The 18,115-nt window shown below is 41.9% G+C and overlaps 1 protein-coding gene across 1 annotated transcript in view; it reads right to left on the bottom strand.

The window, feature by feature from the left end:
- The window catches only part of LOC125238960 (putative ammonium transporter 2), a 54,509-nt gene that overhangs the window by 16,455 nt on the left and 19,939 nt on the right, over positions 1-18,115 (bottom strand). The window contains exons 6-11 of the mRNA XM_048146460.1: positions 11,279-11,364; positions 10,610-10,692; positions 8,867-9,016; positions 7,555-7,632; positions 6,706-6,884; positions 4,136-4,255 (exon numbers count right to left, since the gene is read on the bottom strand). Coding sequence (XP_048002417.1) covers positions 4,136-4,255; positions 6,706-6,884; positions 7,555-7,632; positions 8,867-9,016; positions 10,610-10,692; positions 11,279-11,364 — 696 coding nt within the window. The remainder of the gene's footprint in view (positions 1-4,135; positions 4,256-6,705; positions 6,885-7,554; positions 7,633-8,866; positions 9,017-10,609; positions 10,693-11,278; positions 11,365-18,115) is intronic.

Raw genomic sequence — 18,115 nt, 5'->3', positions numbered from 1 at the left:
TATTGTCACAAAATGGACGAGAAACTAGCGTCTGTGTATGTATACACTGTGTTTTTATTGAATTCCGTTAACTTTAAGGAAAGGTTCTTTAGGTCAAAAACAATTATTTATCTATGAATTTATATCTTTATATACGAATTATCTTTCGTTTCTTGATCAAATCAGGGAAATATTGCAAAAAGGCCAGGTTAGAAGTACTCGAAACCGACGAGCGTGTATGAGAAACGTTATGAAAGTGTGTGAAGCGAAAGTGGTTTGTCAGGATCGTAGTAAATGGAAATCCGTGATCTCTGCCTACCCCTCTGGGAAACAGGTGTGATTGTATGCATGTTTGTATGTATGTTATCTATGAAACCAGCATCTTAACTTGTACGGTTATCGATCTATTAAAAAAAAAATTTAATTACTGGACACGTGTGTGACATCCTATAAAATTTCCTAAAGTTAAATCCGTGTGACAAACAAGAATTAAATAACATTCAACCAGTGTTTAGTAATTGACGTCACATGTCATAATAAATAGTATTCTGAAAGTATAAAGGCCGTACTACACTTTTTTTTTACTACACTAATTGATTCATTAAATTTATTTTTTAATTACTTTCTTTTTCTTAGAGAAATTAATTGTAATTCACCTAAGCAAACTTCCCTTAAAGTTAACGGATATCAATAAAAACACGTTGTATACCAGGTGGTTCCCGATAATGAACCTATCTGCATGTCGAATTTCATGGAAAACGAAAAAAAAACACGGTGTATGAGTCATACAGTCAAATTAGACTAACTTGGTTCTTGCTTAGAAATAAAGTCATACCGTTGTATAAACTAATTACGTAAAATAAACTAGTTTTGATTCAAAATGTCATTTTGACAGTTTAGGCCCAAAATATCGTTTTGACAGTTTTGACCCAAGATGATGTTTTGACAGAGTTGACCCAAAATGTCAATTTGACAATTTTGAGCACAAATGCCAAGTTGATCGTTTTAACCCAAAATGTAAATTTGTCATTTTTGACCCAAAATTTCATTTTTACATTTTTGGACAAAAGTGACATTTTGACATTGTTAACCCAAAGGGCAATATGACCGAATTGACACAATGCAATTTTGACAGTTTTGACAGTTTTGGCAGCAAATATCATCGTTTTAACCCATAAATACCCAAAGTGTAAAGAGAAGTCATTCCGTTGACAACTCGACAGATTACACATACCATAAAGGCAATTGACAATTTTTGACAGGTTTGAAATTAGACGTCAATTTGGAAGTTTTGATCGAAAATATATTTTGACAGTTCAACAGATAATCGCCGATTTGATCGTTTTAAAGCAAAAAAATGTTAATTTGACAGTTTTGCCCCTACATTTTATTTTTACATTTTTGACCCAACGTGACATTTTGACTCTGTTGAGCCAAAATTTCAATATAACAGAATTAACACAATGTCAATTTGACAGTTTTGACTCAAAATGTCAATTTGACAGTTTTGACCTAAATGTCAATTTGACAGTTTTGACCAAAATGTCAATTTTACTTTTTGGACCAAAATGTCAATTTGACAGTTTTGAACTTTTGACCGAAATGTCAATTTGACAGTTTTGACAAAATGTCAATTTAACAGTTACCAAAATGTCATTTTGACAGTTTAGAGCAAAATTTAAATTTGACGGTTTTGACCAAAATGTCAATTTGACACTTTTGACAGCAAATGTCAATATGATCGTTTTAACTCAAAATGTAAATTGAAGTCATTCCGTTGTATAAGATATAGTACCTTAATGGCAAATGATAGATTTTGACAGTTTTTATTCAAAATGTCATTTTGACAGGTTTGATCTAAGACGTTTGACAGTTTTGATCCAAATATATTTTGACAGTTTGGTCCCAAAATTTCATTTTGACAGTTATGACAGCAAATGTCAATAAGATTCGAGCCAAAATGTCAGTTTGATAGTTCTGACTCAAAATTACATTTTGACAGTCTTGTCTTGACTCAACATGCTTTTTTGACATTTTAGACTCGTAATTCCAGTTTGACATTTTTTACTCAAAATCACATTTTGACAGATTATATGATCAAAATGACTTTTGACAATTTGTTTGTAATAATTATATAATTAAGTTACTTTTCAGTACAGACGGTGTTTTTTTTTACGCGCTAGGGCGAGAAGTATAAGTAGAGGAAGACTTCGAAGGGCCATCTGTACTGCAAGACGTTGTATGATACACGTGCGAAAAAGGAAATTTATAACTCATGTCAACTTAAGATACTCCCTCCGGTCCTGTTTTAATTTATCGCCCCTCGTTTCGAACTTCCTTTTCTCCACACTTGTATCGTAAATCGTAATGTCTATTATAAAAATAAAATAATGTACAACAAAAAGCGATATAGCGGGTGGATATGAAAAATGACATTTTGACATTTGTCAAAATAAATTATACAGATTTCGATAAATGCTTTTTTGCCGGCCGGGACCATAATATTCATACTAATTCGTGTTACGAGTAACAAGGCACGCTAATTTTTAATGGAATTATTTTATGCCTGAAATAATTATATCTGGGAAACATAAATATTATTTAGTTAAAATGCTACTCTAATACCGAACACAACAGGCTTTGAATTAAATAGCTTCATTTGGGCGCACAGTTTAAATAAACTTGCGTTTTATACGCAACGCGTCGTTTGTCGATTGCCGAGAGAGGTCATTGCCCTTCCCCGCTGCCGCGCTGATACCTACACTACCCGCGCCGCGTGGATTGTACGCAAATAAAATTAATATTAATATCGTATTATTTAAGGAGCAATTGATTAAACATGCACAAATTCATGTATCTTATTTATCATGTCTTTTAAGTTGATGAGATGTGAACTCTAGTAACTCTAATATTTTTTTGTAATGTTAAGAATACAGTTTAGCTAAATTATTGCAATTTTAATAAAGCAATTGTTTAAGACAGCACAATATCAGTTTATTGGCATATTTTAAGGAGTCAACGCGACGTTTCTTATTTTTTTTAACATGAATATTTTTTTGTATCTGTTTCGCTAGGTATGACATAATACCATATCGCAATTGACAAAATTTGCACAAACTACTTATACATGTTAAAAATATCATTCTAAATCCAACACAGTTACATGTTTTATCTCGAATATTTTTTTGAGCAAATTAGGTCAAAACAAAAATTATAACGACAATTTACCAAATTACTGAAAAAGCAACTTAGGTACTTTGCACAAAACGAAATGTAAAATGTATAAATTAACAATGTATCTATTAACGAAAACAGAATCGACTTTAATATTATTTTAACTTCGGGCTCAAAATATAGCCAGCGCCGCAGGACTATATGTTTTATTTATTGTTATATTTGAATTCCTTGTTCAACCCTTCGGCAATTTTTAAAATTTAAAACCTAGTATGGGACAATTCCATATTCAAAAACCTAGTATGTTCCGTTTACAAACTCAGAAACCTAGTATAGCATGCACTTACTAGGTTTTTGGACTTGAAAATGTTACTTACTAGGATTTTGATTTTGATATTTGCATGTAAGATATGCACTTGCTAGGTTTAGAGGGTTCCGTAACTTTGATTCTAATTGAGATAGAAATACAGCTGTTTTTGCATTAGACGCAGCTCAAAATTTGAGGCTGATTGATTAAAAAAACGTATTTTGACAAAAAATGTCCCTTGCTAGGTTTTGATTTTGGACAGCCGACGTGCCATGCTTGTATGAGTGAAATATGACAGGTCGACTGTTCCCGTTTTTGACAGGCGGTAACTGTGAGGTAACCGAGAGGGGGTGGACGGCACTTTTAGCGGGGAGCGGGAGTGGCCATACTGTACGATAGTACTCTTTATTATACTGTGCTTCGGCGTTGTCGTCACTTTCTATTAGGTGCGACTAAGGTCAAACGCTGGTCAGTTTATATTTATAATAATAAAAATAAACTTAGACAGGAGCAGGCCGGGGTGCAGGCAGACCAAAAAGGAGATGGCGGGACGACCTGGACGCATTCTACCCAAAATGGTGGGAAAATGCCGACAACAAGGTCGAGTGGAGAAAGAGTGGGGAGGCCTTTGCCCAGCAGTGGGACACAAAAGAGGCTAATAAAAAAAAAACTTACCTCATAAAGCTTGTCGACGACTAGACTGTGCCCCGTGTTGACGCCGATGCCCCCCACATCTTCAATGCTGCTGGAGCGGTGGTAGGGACGCAGGGCTGACACGGCTCGAGACACCCCCACCTGGAAACATAATGAGTTTTCACATTATCCGATCCGATTTTGGATGTAGGACCGATACATTAAAAATAAATAATTATCGGGGACACCTTACTTACACAGATCAACTTAGCCCCAAACTAAGCAAAGCTTCTATGGGTGCTAAGCGACGATATACATACTTAAATAGATAAATACATACGTATATACATAGAAAACATCCATGACTCAGGAACAAATATCTGTGCTCATCACACAAATTGCCCTTACCGGGATTCGAGCCCAGGACCGCGGCTTAGCAGGCGGGGTCACTACCGACTGAGCCAGACCGGTCGTCAAAGGTAAAGCCGCCATCTTTGATTTTTGCCTTTGACATCTTTCCTACATCCGATATCGGATCAGATAGTGTGAAAACGCACTCAAGTGAGATAGTTACTTATTTCGACAAGTCTAGGAAAGGCCAGTTACCAAATAACCTGTCTTTTTAGGGTTCCGTAGCCAAAATGGCAAAAACGGAACCCTTATAGTTTCGTCATGTCCGTCTGTCCGTCTGTCCGTCTGTCCGTCTGTCCGTCTGTCACAGCCGATTTACTCGGAAACTATAAGTACTACAGTGATGAAATTTGATGGGAATATGTGTTGTATGAACCGCTACAAAATTATGACACTAAATAGTAAAAAAAAGAATTGGGGGTGGGGCCCCCATACATGTAACTGAGGGATGAAAATTTTTTTTTCGATGTACATACCCGTGTGGGGTATCAATGGAAAGGTCTTTTAAAATGATATAAAGTTTTCTAAAAAACATTTTTCTTAAAGTGAACGGTTTTTGAGATATCAGCTCTCAAAGTCGTAAAAAGTATGTCCCCCCCTCTATTTTTATAACTACGGGGTATAAAATTCTAAAAAAAATAGAGGTGATGCATGCTAATTAACTCTTTCAACGATTTTTGGTTTGATCAAAGTATCTCTTATAGTTTTTGAGATAGGTTGATTTAACTGTAATTTTGGTTAAGTTATTGGTTTATTATATTTGCTGCTACGGAACCCTTTGTGCGCGAGCCCGACTCGCACTTGGCCGGTTTTTTGTATTCAAATGTAGTAAAACTAAAAACATTTTTTTGTAATTTAATGGACCGGTATTAAATTATGTACTTATTAGGTAATAATGAATTTCCGTATTGCATGTTTAATTCACTGGTAAAAGACACCTATGTAAGTTACCTATAATAGGCTAGTTTCCTACTAGTCAAATCAGCTTCTTTTTAAGAACTGTCAAAACGATTTGCTAATACCGAATTACTATGAAATACTGAGGAGTGACGTCACGGTCAATTCATTTACTTTATATCTTTCTCTTTGACTTATTAAATATAAACTATGTTTAAACATAACTACTGCCGCATTTTTTCTTCTAATTATGTGGTGCTTTATTTCGTGCACTACATAAAATATTTTATTTTAAGTATAGGAAACTATCAGTTAAGACTTTTGTAACTAGATTAAGAGCATGCAAGATGTATTATCTGTTGGTAATCCTAAATAAATTAAATTAAGGCATAAATTATTCAGGGTTTAGAGTTCAGGGTCAAGAGGAATCTCACGCGCGACAGACGGGGTCGATTTTCGACAAATCTCAAGAAATTTTTGGGGTGAAAAATAGTGTTCCTAACATTGTACCCTACCAACTGCGCCATATAAACAGACACGAGCTGATTTATCTCTCCCCAGTACCGAGTTAGACGCCATTCAAATTTAGTGGTCAAAATCTCTAAAACGCTTCTGTCCTGTGCGACGGAGCCCGTTTCTCGAAGCTACAAGTTACAATTTACAAGTGGTTGTCAATGTCTAATATGACAAGTTGGAATGAGACTTCCGCTTGTAACTTTCAGTTTTGAGAAATGGGCCTCTGGGGCCCGTTTCTCGAAAGGTACAAGCATTGTATTACAAGTGCGCGAATCATATGGGTTGTCATGGAACACATACTTGTAATACAAGGCTTGTACCTTTCGAGAAACGGGCCACTGATGTGATTGAGTATAACATCAAAGCGTATGGCGAAATCTAGTATCGGAGGCCAAGATTCACTTCAGGTCTACTGAGCCAGCGGAGTATTTTTCTCAGGTTGCGTAGTCGTGTCAAGTCAGGAAATACCGACAAGATATCTACTCTTAAATACGCGATGATTAATAAATTTGAAGCCAGGACAAAGCTCAACTCCAGGGACATATATTACATTACATTATCTTAACTACTTGTACTGTGAATCCATACTAATATTATAAATGGGAAAGTGTGTACTGTGTCTGTTTGTTTGTCCGTCTTTCACGGCAAAACGGAGCCGAATTGACGTGATTTTTTAAGTGGATATGGTTGAAGGGATGGAGAGTGACATAGGCTACTTTTTGTCTCTTTCTAACGCGAGCGAAGCCGCGGGCAAAAGCTAGTAGAATATATATTTTTCTCCAGATTACCTGGCCGTGTCGGATCCTATGTTCCGTAAGATCTGCTCCTAGCAGCTCTTCATACGGGTCCATTCGGATTGGGAGGATGCAGTCTATAATCCACAGGAGAAGCATGGTCACTGTGACCCCCCAGGCTGTGAGGCAGACGCCAGTGAGGGCCTGGACACCTAGGAGGTACCAGCCACCACCTGGAACAGTTGTTTTTAAAATTTTTATTATCGCTTGTGAGGGCGCTAGATGTTAACTGGAAGTTAAATAAATAATCACCAGGCCAAATCAGGAATTCATGCCAGATGTCTTAAAAATAGATTTAAATATTGGGGACACCTTACACAGATCAACTTAGCCCCAAACTAAGCAAAGCTTGTACTACGGGTGCTAAGCGACGACATACATACTGAAATAGATAAATACATACGTATATACATAGAAAACATCCATGACTCAGGAACAAATATCTGTGCTCATCACACAAATAAATGCCCTTACGGGGATTCGAACCCAGGACCGCTTAGCAGGCAGGGTCACTACCGACTGAGCCAGACCGGTCGTCCTATATTACCTACACCCAATACCACACGGGTAGGCACAGTTCAGTCAAAATCTACTTTGCTCGTCAACAAATACCCGATTATCAGAGGGTTATCGGCACTGAATCTTATGAGCATTCCATGACCCTGAGGTACTAAAGTTCAGTGTAGATTAAGCAGAAAGGACTCAAATATAATATAACTGCTACAGCTCTATTCCTTCTCTCTGACTATACTAATTTTAGTACATCATGGTAGCCCTCCAGCTCGCCTTCAATTCACGCCTCGTGAACTTTACTCCTTCAATTGCAAAAGTTATATGAGTTACCTTTGAACAATCCAGATCTTCCGTTGGTGGTGTCCAGTGGTATCGGGTTATCAGCAAAAAGTCCCACCGCCAATACGCCTGGAAAAATACATTTTATTTCATTACTATCCCTTTCCTGCCGTTCCCTTTCCCTTTTCCCTCCCTTAAACCTTCAAGTAAAGAGCGTACTGTAATCTGCCAAACTGCAGGATACTAGATTACAACTGAACTAATGGCCTAGTACGAATAAGTAATTCCCGAAAAGTTTGTAAGGTACAGGGGCATTTCTCGACTGGGGACAATTGTAACTAATCCATTTTTTCCATTATTACACTATGATGTTGAGTTCTACATGTATCCACTGAACACGCCTACCATATATAACCAGTGGACACTCTATTTCATAATGCAAACATTGTAAAACATGGAAAAAATGGACCAGTTACATTTGTCCCCCAGTCGAGATTTGCGCCGCTGTACCTTACCTACATTTGGATCACGACTCAGATTTTGATAAAAATTGGTAGGCTGATAGAGTTCATGATGCTGAGCGAGGTGCACTAGGTTTCTGTAAATATTTACCCCAAAGCCCGCAAGCTCCATTTTTTTTATACTACGTCGGTGTCAAACAAGCCTGATGGAAAGCGGTCACCGTAACCTATGGACGCCTGCAACTCAAAGAGTATCACATGCGCGTTGCCACCCCATTAGAAACTTGTACATTCCCTTTTGCTGTGTTAAATACACAGTAAAAAGGAGTGTAAAAGTTCCAAGGAGGGTTCGGGTTGCCGACGACTCAAAGGACAATAGACGGAATAAGTCAGTTCCGTAAGTCCTCCCGTCATCAGCACACCGCACCCTCACACACGCACGCATGGACGCTAGACGCTCCAAGTAGATCGTCAACTCGTAGTTTGTAGAACAACGGCGTGGTGGCGCATGCAAAAGCGGCGCCAATTAGACCAGGATCGAATCCCAGGAGACACCTACAAGAGGGAAGAACCAGGGGATATTATATTTACCCCAAAGACCACAAGCTCCATGGACGCTAGACGCTCCAACTGGGTCGTCGACTTGTAGTTTGTCGAACAGCGGCGTGGTGGCGCATGCAATAGCGGCGCCAATTAGACCAGGATCGAATCCCAGGAGACACCTACAAGAGGGAAGAACAGGGGGATATTATATTTACCCCAAAGTCCACAAGCTCCATGGACGCTAGACGCTCCAACTGGGTCGTCGACTCTTAGTTTGTCGAATAGCGGCGCCGATTAGACCAGGATCGAATCCCAGGAGACACCTACAAGAGGGAAGAACAGGGGAATATTATATTTACCCCAAAATCCACAAGCTCCATGGACGCTAGACGCTCCAACTGGGTCGTCGACTCGTAGTTTGTCGAATAGCGGCGTGGTGGCGCATGCAATAGCGGCGCCGATTAGACCAATCAGGATCGCCTCCCAGGCGCGATAGAGGAAGCAACCCGCTGGAAAATTAGGTTAACACATCATTTAAATTATTTATCTTACGGCAAGTTTAAGATAAATGCGAATTTTAACTTAAATTAGCTGGAATGTATCCCTAAAAGGAACATTAAGGGGGAGGTAAATCCTTAAGGGGGCTCGCCTTTGTACATAACCACTATAATAATTATTCACTGTACTTGTGATTTGTTCTGTGCAATACTCATACTCATTTATTTGTAAAGCCATTTTACACGTCAAGATTTGGTTTAAAAAAACAATATTCATACAACAATAATATTTTAGAAAATAAATAGACAGAAGATTGAGATTACAATAAAGTGTTTACTACTACTACTAGTACTACTACTAAAAGCATTCCGTAAATAGTCGATAACTCGTGAGGTTTTCGAAGTCCGTGGGTGACCCGTCGCACTTAGGCATTCAAAAACGACGTAGTATACATTTTGTTTAGGGTCTCCGCAGTCACATAATATATCTTAGTTTCAGCCAAAGACATATATAACTCCGTATAAAGTCTAAGAAAAAAACGTACCTCAGTACCATACAGAAAAAGGTACGGTGACCTAGATGGCACTGCACCTTTGGGGTACGCTCCGCTAGATGGCGCTATTATTAATCTTTGACATTTTAAAACATATCAAGCTAATAAGAATATGGGCCAAATTGTCAAAACTGAGGTTCAAAATGGCAAATGGCAGTCTATGCACTGTGATTACACATTTTACTTCGACAGTAACTCTCTTTAATACTCGATCCTCTTTGGTGTCAGCCCAACCCCATTTTAAGGCGCAGTGACCAATTCCGGTTCGTATACGGTTTAGGGAACAAAAGACACCACGCGTTTCTTTGAAACCACTTGGGATAGGCTATAGTTTCCTACTAGTCAAATCAGCTTCTTTTTAAGAACTGTCAAAACGATTTGCTAATATGGAATTACTATTAAATACTGAGGAGCGACGTCACGGTCAATTCATTTACTTTATATCTTTCTCGTTGACTTATTAAATAGAAATTATGTTTAATTAACTACTGCCCATATTTTTCTTTTAATGTGGTGCTTTATTTCGTGCACTGCATAAAATATTTTATTTTAAGTATAGGAATCTAGCCTATTTACGGGGCTCGATGTGAAACAGCCCTGCGGTTACGTCTTTTGCTACTCACTCCTCCATCCAGGTGCTTCGGACATTCCAGTCAGTAGGGAATTTTTATAAATGAGCATTTTTTTTTGCCAATAAAAAAAATTTGATTGTTTTAGGGAATTTTAGGTCAATTGTACTCAGAATCACGATTACTTTCAATCTCACTGGGAGACAAAAAGTGTCCCAGAATTTCCATCACATTTTTGTTACTTTCCTCTTTTGTTACCCCATACAACATGTACGGAAAATGGTAACAAAATAAGAAAAAATCGTATGGGACAATTTTTTTAACTACTAGGATTGAAAAAGCTAGTAATTCTGAGTAGAAATAGCATAATTTTTTTTTTCAAAAAATCACACTTCATAAAAGTGGCAAAAAAAAAGAAATGCTCAAATATCGAAGACATGACCCTGTACAATTTTTTTGAGAATTTCTCAAACAGATCTTACCAGTGACAGACACGAGGGAGCCAAGCACACTGTTGATCAACTCCATCACATCCGCCTTCCCCTTGTTCTTAATCAGGGAGAACCTGGAACAGTACAACTTCTCAGTTTAGCTGGAAGAGATCCCTGTAATTATTAAGATTTATATTATACTAGCTTTTGCCCGCGGCTTCGCTCGCGTTAAATTCGAAAATTGCGGAATGAATACAAACATCCACCCCCCATCTTAGGGAAGTGGGGGTTAGAAAGAGACAAAAAGTGGCCTATGTCACTCTCCAGTTTCCATCCCTTCAACTATGTCCACTTAAAAAATCGCGTCAATTTGTCACTCCGTTTTGCTGTGAAAGACAGACTAACAAACAGACACACTTTCCCATTTATAATACTAAAAATTAAAAATATAAGTAATCCATACTTTCATTAAGAGCCCATACTTTCCCACTGCTGGGCAAAGGCCTCCTTCAAATTCCTCGACGACCAACGTATCTCAATAACTGGGCGTTTTCCAAATTAAATCCCGAATATCGAATTTCACCAGATCTGGACGTGTTTGGGCTCATTCTTCTCAGAATCACGAGCTGATTCGATCCCGATAGTAAAAAAATGTGTCGAAAATTTTCCATACAAAATTCAAAGCCCAACTATTAATTTGGGAGAACCCTCTTAACTTACAGTAGTCCAAAACATCCTCCTCCAAAGGACCCCATCATAGTCATGACGGCAGCACGTGCTGCGTACTGCCATTTTGCACCGCTCACCTGGAAAATATAATACATAAGTACATACATATATACATACATACAAACACGCCTGTATCCCATAACGGGAACCCAGAGCATGGAACTAACTTAAGTCTCAGTGCCACTCTTGGCAATTAAGAGATTAAAAGAAAACGAAATTGTGGCATTGTGCACTGCACAGTTACGTGTAGCCAGCCTCTCGCCTACGCCACAATTTAACCCTACGCAGAGTCGACTTCTAATACGACACCCACGGGAAGAAAGGGAGTGGTGAAATTCTTAACCCGTCACCACACGGGGGAAATTGTAATGGTGGTTAAAGTTCAGCACGAAATACCATTTCATATTTACTAATTGCTTTTCTAAAGAAGGGAACACCGAAAGTATTTATATAAGGTACAAGGGGAGGCAATTTCGACTGGCGGATAATTTCAACTACTATGTATAAGTCCGTTTTCACATTATCCGATCCGATGTCGGAAGTCGGAAGGATTTCAATGGAAAAAAATCCAAGATGGCGCCTGTAATGTATGGGATATCGGTCCTACATCCGATATCGCATCGGATAATGTGAAAGCGCACTAATGTGTGATAATATAATGTTTTATAGGTTACTTTGTTACAGGCATGTCTTCATTACTTATGAAAACTATTTACTCTTCTTCAAACATGTGCATAATTTACTGATTAAACACTTACGTTTCAGAAAAACACATTTGCGTGCAACAAAACTGTCACTTAAACCAAAATGGCGGCGTTTACTGCAAATGGCCGCCAATCTGCATTAGTAAATAGTATAATCTAGATAATTGGCGTAATGTATTATGCAATGTCCTTGACTTTGAAATGAGATGATATATATTACGGCTGTTAAGTGAATTGAAAACGTGATTACGTAAATGAGGATATTTGCTTGAGATTGTACGTAAAATTTGACGTTTTTAAGTTAGAGGTGGGCCATTTTTTCAAAATTGTACCTACACCCAACTTTTTTTGTAACATGGGTATTATTTGTGCCGTTTGTATATCCGAGGTCTTTATAGAGAGAGTACGTCGTAGACGTCGCATCGGACCGATAGATGGCGCCATCGTTCGTTGTAAGTCGCTCCGGCGTCTCACCGCCGCGATGTTGGTAGTCCCGTTTTTCCCCACCTGCAACACAAGGCCCCCCGCGCCCCGATCCGCCACCAGCCACCCTCAATTGTTTCGTCGAACGCCGAAGTGACCGGTTGTCGCGTATTCCGTTCGAACATTTTTACAGCATGGTGTCTCGAAATTAATCTTTTAGTTTCTATTTCCTTGTTATTTCTGGTCAAACCAGAGTTATTCGTGTTTTTATTTAAAAAAATAAGCGCGTTACAAAACACGGAGAAACTAAAAAGCAAAAAATAATAAACCTTTGAATTCAGATTTCTTATCGTATTGCAATAATCTAAACATCCAAATTATAAACAAATCAATTATTTTTGCAGTCGGTACCAGACCTGTTCGTCGCCTTGCTATTGCCTGTTTGCCCCACCCAACCATACGCAGGCTGGCACCGACTCCAAAAATAATTGATTTGTTTATAATTTGGATGTTTAGATTATTGCAATACGATAAGAAATCTGAATTCAAAGGTTTATTATTTTTTGCTTTTTAGTTTCTCCGTGTTTTGTAACGCGCTTATTTTTGAAGGCGGTTTTATTTTTTGTTAAAAAAGTTTATTTATTTGTTGATTTTTAGTGGTTCCTATTGATATTATATGTATCAGTCCGAATACATGTACACTAGTGAAAGAATTATCCTTTAACTCCTAACCATTGAGGAGTTGACCTTCCATCATCAGCTCAGCCACATAAAATTATTACCATCAGGCGTAAATACTGGTTTACCTTTGAAAAATACACTGAAAACATTACATGTGCCTATAACATTTGAAGAGTTCCCTCGATTTCTCCAGGATCCCATCATCAGACCCTGACTTGGTGCCAATGGGACCATCTCGGGGTTATACCCGTTCGATCAAAAAAAAAATTTTGAAAATCGGTCCACAATTCTCGGAGATATCGAGGAACATACATACAAAAAAATAAAAAATAAAAAAAAAACATTCAGTCGAATTGAGAACCTCCTCCTTTTTTGAAGTCGGTTAAAAAGTGGCTTATAACGTTTCGGAATTATGAAATTTTTCAATTTCATCCGTCAATTCTTTCTTCCCTTTTAACTTGCGCTCGTTCGTCTTGAATAATGAGATATATTATGCCTCGCTAGCGATCATTATTCGTCTTTCGGGGTTCTCACTATAGAAATGACCGAGCGGTGCTTTATGATTCTACCCACTTTTTTGTAAGAAAGTTCCATGCTGCAAAAATCGTTGCCGTTAATCAGTTTTCTTTTTAAACTATTCGCATTTCCGAGACTAAAGTAGGAAGTGTTATCCGCGTATTAAAAGTTTCGCGCGAGAATATAAGCGGTAACGTAGGTAAGTTGCTCCGCCGGGGACCACGTGCTCCGGGGACCACGTGCTTCGCGACCGCGGGCTGCGCGACCTGCGGGCTGCGGCGGCGGCGGCGGCGGCGGCGGGCGCGGTGGAGGAATACCGCGCTCCAAGGAGGTTTGAATTTCTCCGACGAATGGGTGAGCAGATTCATATTATTTTAGAAAGAACATGTTCGGTTTCCGATTCGGTGCGGAGGCCCCAAGCCACGTGTCGGCGCCGAAACTTACTGTAGCGCTGCGATAGCGCCACTGACCGCGGCAGTGTTGTCCGCCGCGTCGGCGCCGCCGAGGTTGCGTAGAAGTTGCCTCCTCGTTAACGATGGCCATCTCTGCGGTGCCGCCGAACAACGTTGTGGCCGCCGCATAGGCGTCGCGTGCGACGCTGTAAGTATGTCTGCTGCTGCCCCGACGCGAGCTCCGTGCCGTTAGTGATCAGTCGTCAATACTAAGGCTACCAGCGCGGCCACCTTCTGCCCCCACCACAACGCCGCGAGCCTGCTGAAGCTGTCCACCAGTATCGCTGGCCGCCACGCTTATGCTGGCGCCTCGATGGTGATGCAGAGCGTTCGTCTGCCGTGACAACGCCGCGATCCTGCTGACTGTCCACCTGCTGTAGCTGTCCACCAGTATCGCTGGCCGCCACGCTTATGCTGGCGCCTCGATGGTGATGCAGCGAGCTCATCTGCCGTGACAACGCCGCGATCCTGCTGAAGCTGTCCACCAGTATCGCTGGCCGCCACGCTTATGCTGGCGCCTCGATGGTGATGCAGAGCGTTCGTCTGCCGTGACAACGCCGCGATCCTGCTGAAGCTGTCCACCAGTATCGCTGGCCGCCACGCTTATGCTGGCGCCTCGATGGTGAGGCAGAGCGTGCGTCTGCCTTGACAACGCCGCGAGCCTGCTGAAGCTGTCCACCAATATCGCTGGCCGCCACGCTTATGCTGGCGCCTCGATGGTGATGCAGAGCGTTCGTCTGCCGTGGCAACGCCGCGATCCTGCTGACTGTCCACCTGCTGTAGCTGTCCACCAGTATCGCTGGCCGCCACGCTTATGCTGGCGCCTCGATGGTGATGCAGCGAGCTCATCTGCCGTGACAACGCCGCGATCCTGCTGAAGCTGTCCACCAGTATCGCTGGCCGCCACGCTTATGCTGGCGCCTCAATGGTGATGTAGAGCGTTCATATGCCGTGACAACGACGCGACCCTGCCGAAGCTGCCCACCAGTATTGCTGGCCGCCACGCTTATGCTGGCGCCTCAGTGATGATGCGGAGCGTAATACTGTTAACCGCTGCACAGGCGTCACGCAGACAACGCCGCAAGCTACTTGAAGTTTTCCACCGGTGTCGTCGGCCGACACGCTCATGCTGGCGCCTTGATGTCGCCTCGATCGCACGAGGTAAGATTGCAGACGCGGCGACCTTCATCGCGCCACCGAGCGCAATACTGCGGCTGCACCGAAGGCGTCGCTAACTTTCCTGCCGCGTTTGCCGTGACGACGCCGCGAACTCTGTTGATGCTGTTCACCGATGTAGCTGACTGCCACGCTGGCGCCGGTGCCTCCCGCGCTGACGGCGGCGACCTCAAGAGGGCCACCGAGCACGATACTGCGTGACGCAAAAGGGCATCGAGACGCCTTTCGAGCTGACGACGGCCGTCTCAATCTCACCGCCGAACGTACGCGTAACGCGTCTGCTGCAGTGACAAGCTGGTAAGATTGCTCATGTGGGCCCTTGGTGCTGCTAGCCGCCACGCTGATAACGCCCGTCGCGCCTAAGATGTCACGCTCACCGCGAACACTGTCTTCCCCTACAATGGTGCCACGACCACGACTATCCAGGCTCCGTCTGCTACGGTATCGTTGCAGACTCTGTTGCTGACCAGGCTGATACTACCCTCCAATGTGACGCCGGGCGCCGCTATCAGCTGACATCCCGTACACTATGGTATCCACTCTTCTCTTTCCAGTTCCCGTGAAGTACGACAGTATTTACACTCTATTTTGACCAAGGACTCCTCCGTCGCCGAAGTGACAACAGATAAATTCTAAAGATGCTACGTCCTAACGTGGTCTGGACACCCATAGTTGAACGAGGTAAGACGTCAATAACCGGGCGAGGAGCCGCACTGCTGCGAGGGTGTCCTGACGATGTTCGCGAGCTATCTAATCGGAGAGGCGCCTCGCGAGACCACCCTGTGATTCCTGTACATCGCTCATTGTGTAGGTCAAAGACATCGTAAAGGTTTGCGGAATTAAAAAAAAAAAAAACTCTTTCAGAATGTCCCGATCTGAATTCGAGCCAGCGTCCTGCATCCTGAGCGTGCGTCTGTTTACCGGGTGGACACCAAAACCGATCGGTAATCTGGCCGCGGGGGTTCCAAGTACACGACGATTTCCCGGAGGCTTGTGGCGCCCCCTGTCCATTCGAGAGATTAACTTATTCGCCGAGCCTCTAATAAACAAATTGGGAAAAATAAACCCGCTTCGCCTTAGTGAACTTGAGATTCCAGCTCAAAGCGAAAGGGGCCAGGAACTCAGGAGGACTTCAGTAGTTATCATCTGGCTCGACTATACTGAATTAATATAGTGCTTGATTCGATCGTAGAACCTGATTTCATCAATTTCACAACTTTCGTAGTCTACAGAGGAAGGTTGCACCGCTGCAGTTTCCAGCATTACCTCGCACAGCTGCCGATAGCTGTAGGCCAATCGCCCCTGTTTTTCTTGCATCTGCAGCCCGATAAGACCTTCAATAATCGGAACATTGTACGAAGTAAAACTCTTCCGATGGAAAATAATCTTCAACAGGCGGTGGCGCTGGCGACTGAAGTGACATGCAGCCGGATTAAGGTTCGCATAGCACTATATGCTATGCACAGTTCGGTTGTATGTTATGTTATGCTGTACGATGGCAGGACTACATCTCTTCTGTTACGAGTAACTACGACAGTAACTGCTGACTCCAACAGACTGTCGTACGAGGTCAGTATGCACCCCCTGGGAGCCAAGTAAGTGACCTTCGGTGACCTCGCCTTCTTCTGCTTCGCCCGTCATCGTACCTCTTCGTCTGCGAGAGCCCTGCATTACGCCGTACAACGGTACGTATTAAGCCTCCGCCACACATAAAGCGCATTCCGCTTCGCTAACGCTACGCTATCAGCGCGCTGAATGCGCGTGCATTCCGCTCGCGTCCCGCGCGCGTTGCGCTCGCAATCAGCGCTCGTTAGTTCCCGCTAGCGCCCACTGGGCGCAACGCCATCGTTTGTGCGGTGCACCGCCATTATTGCGCTCTGCCTACGCTCTTAAAGCGCGCATGTGTGGCGGTGTTTTAATTCACCCCTTGACCTGCTACCACGACGTGTTCAGCAACCACCAGCGATGCGACACGGACGTCTCCACCTCTCAGTCTACTCTGTCGACCTTCATTGCACGAAGTAGAAATCCGTCGCATCGGGTTTTGGATTAGGTAATGGATTACCCTAAGAGTCAATGACTGACTTGAAGAAATCGACTGATACCTCCGTCCAGTGTAGTAGCAATCGACAGCGCTCGTACTTTTCATCTTCTAGGCTAGTCTTACCGAGCGATCGGTATCCTCAAATGCCCTCACTGAAAAGAGTTCAGAGTTCAGGAGTCTCGCTTGCAACCGCGCTCGCTCGACGCGAAATAGTCTGATCGAAAATACCAGTATTGTAACAAATAGCCCTTGGGCGCGTGAGTGATGACCTTTTTCTGTGTTTGATATGGACGTAAGACGTTGGACTTTAAATAGTCATATCAAAGCTAATATTGATTTAGATAATTTTTACGAAGGGTTGACAAAAGCAGTATCAATTACGTTACCCTGCTACAGTACAGATAGTTACACTACTTTTACAGTTAATTTCCACACTTTGTGTCTGAAATTGGGTTTATAACCTGATAAAATAACGTGTCTGTTAATAATAATAGTGTATCTAAGGTTTTTGTATCTTATTCAAGTCAGCCTCGCCTACATCTTTTTTTTTTTTGGTTTTGATCTGCGATGTATAATAATGTCATTTCTCTAACTATTCGCTGACTAAAGCTAAACGTCATCACGAAAATCTCTTTATGCGTTTCTGGCACCGAGATATTCGCAGATCGAAGGCTATTTCGACTGATACATCTGTCAAATCGGTTCAACTGATTCACTTATTCTTCTATGCTATGCCAATAGGGCTACCAAAGGCTTGCGCGCCAGCTGACTCGCCACCAGGAGATAATAAACAGGTCTCTATAAAGACCTCGGATATACAAACGGCACAAAT

The sequence above is a fragment of the Leguminivora glycinivorella genome, chromosome 24 (genome assembly GCF_023078275.1).
Source record: "Leguminivora glycinivorella isolate SPB_JAAS2020 chromosome 24, LegGlyc_1.1, whole genome shotgun sequence".
Taxonomy (NCBI): Eukaryota; Metazoa; Arthropoda; class Insecta; order Lepidoptera; family Tortricidae; genus Leguminivora; species Leguminivora glycinivorella.
Note: the sequence above shows the minus strand (reverse complement) of the source record. Positions and strands in the feature narration are given on the sequence as shown.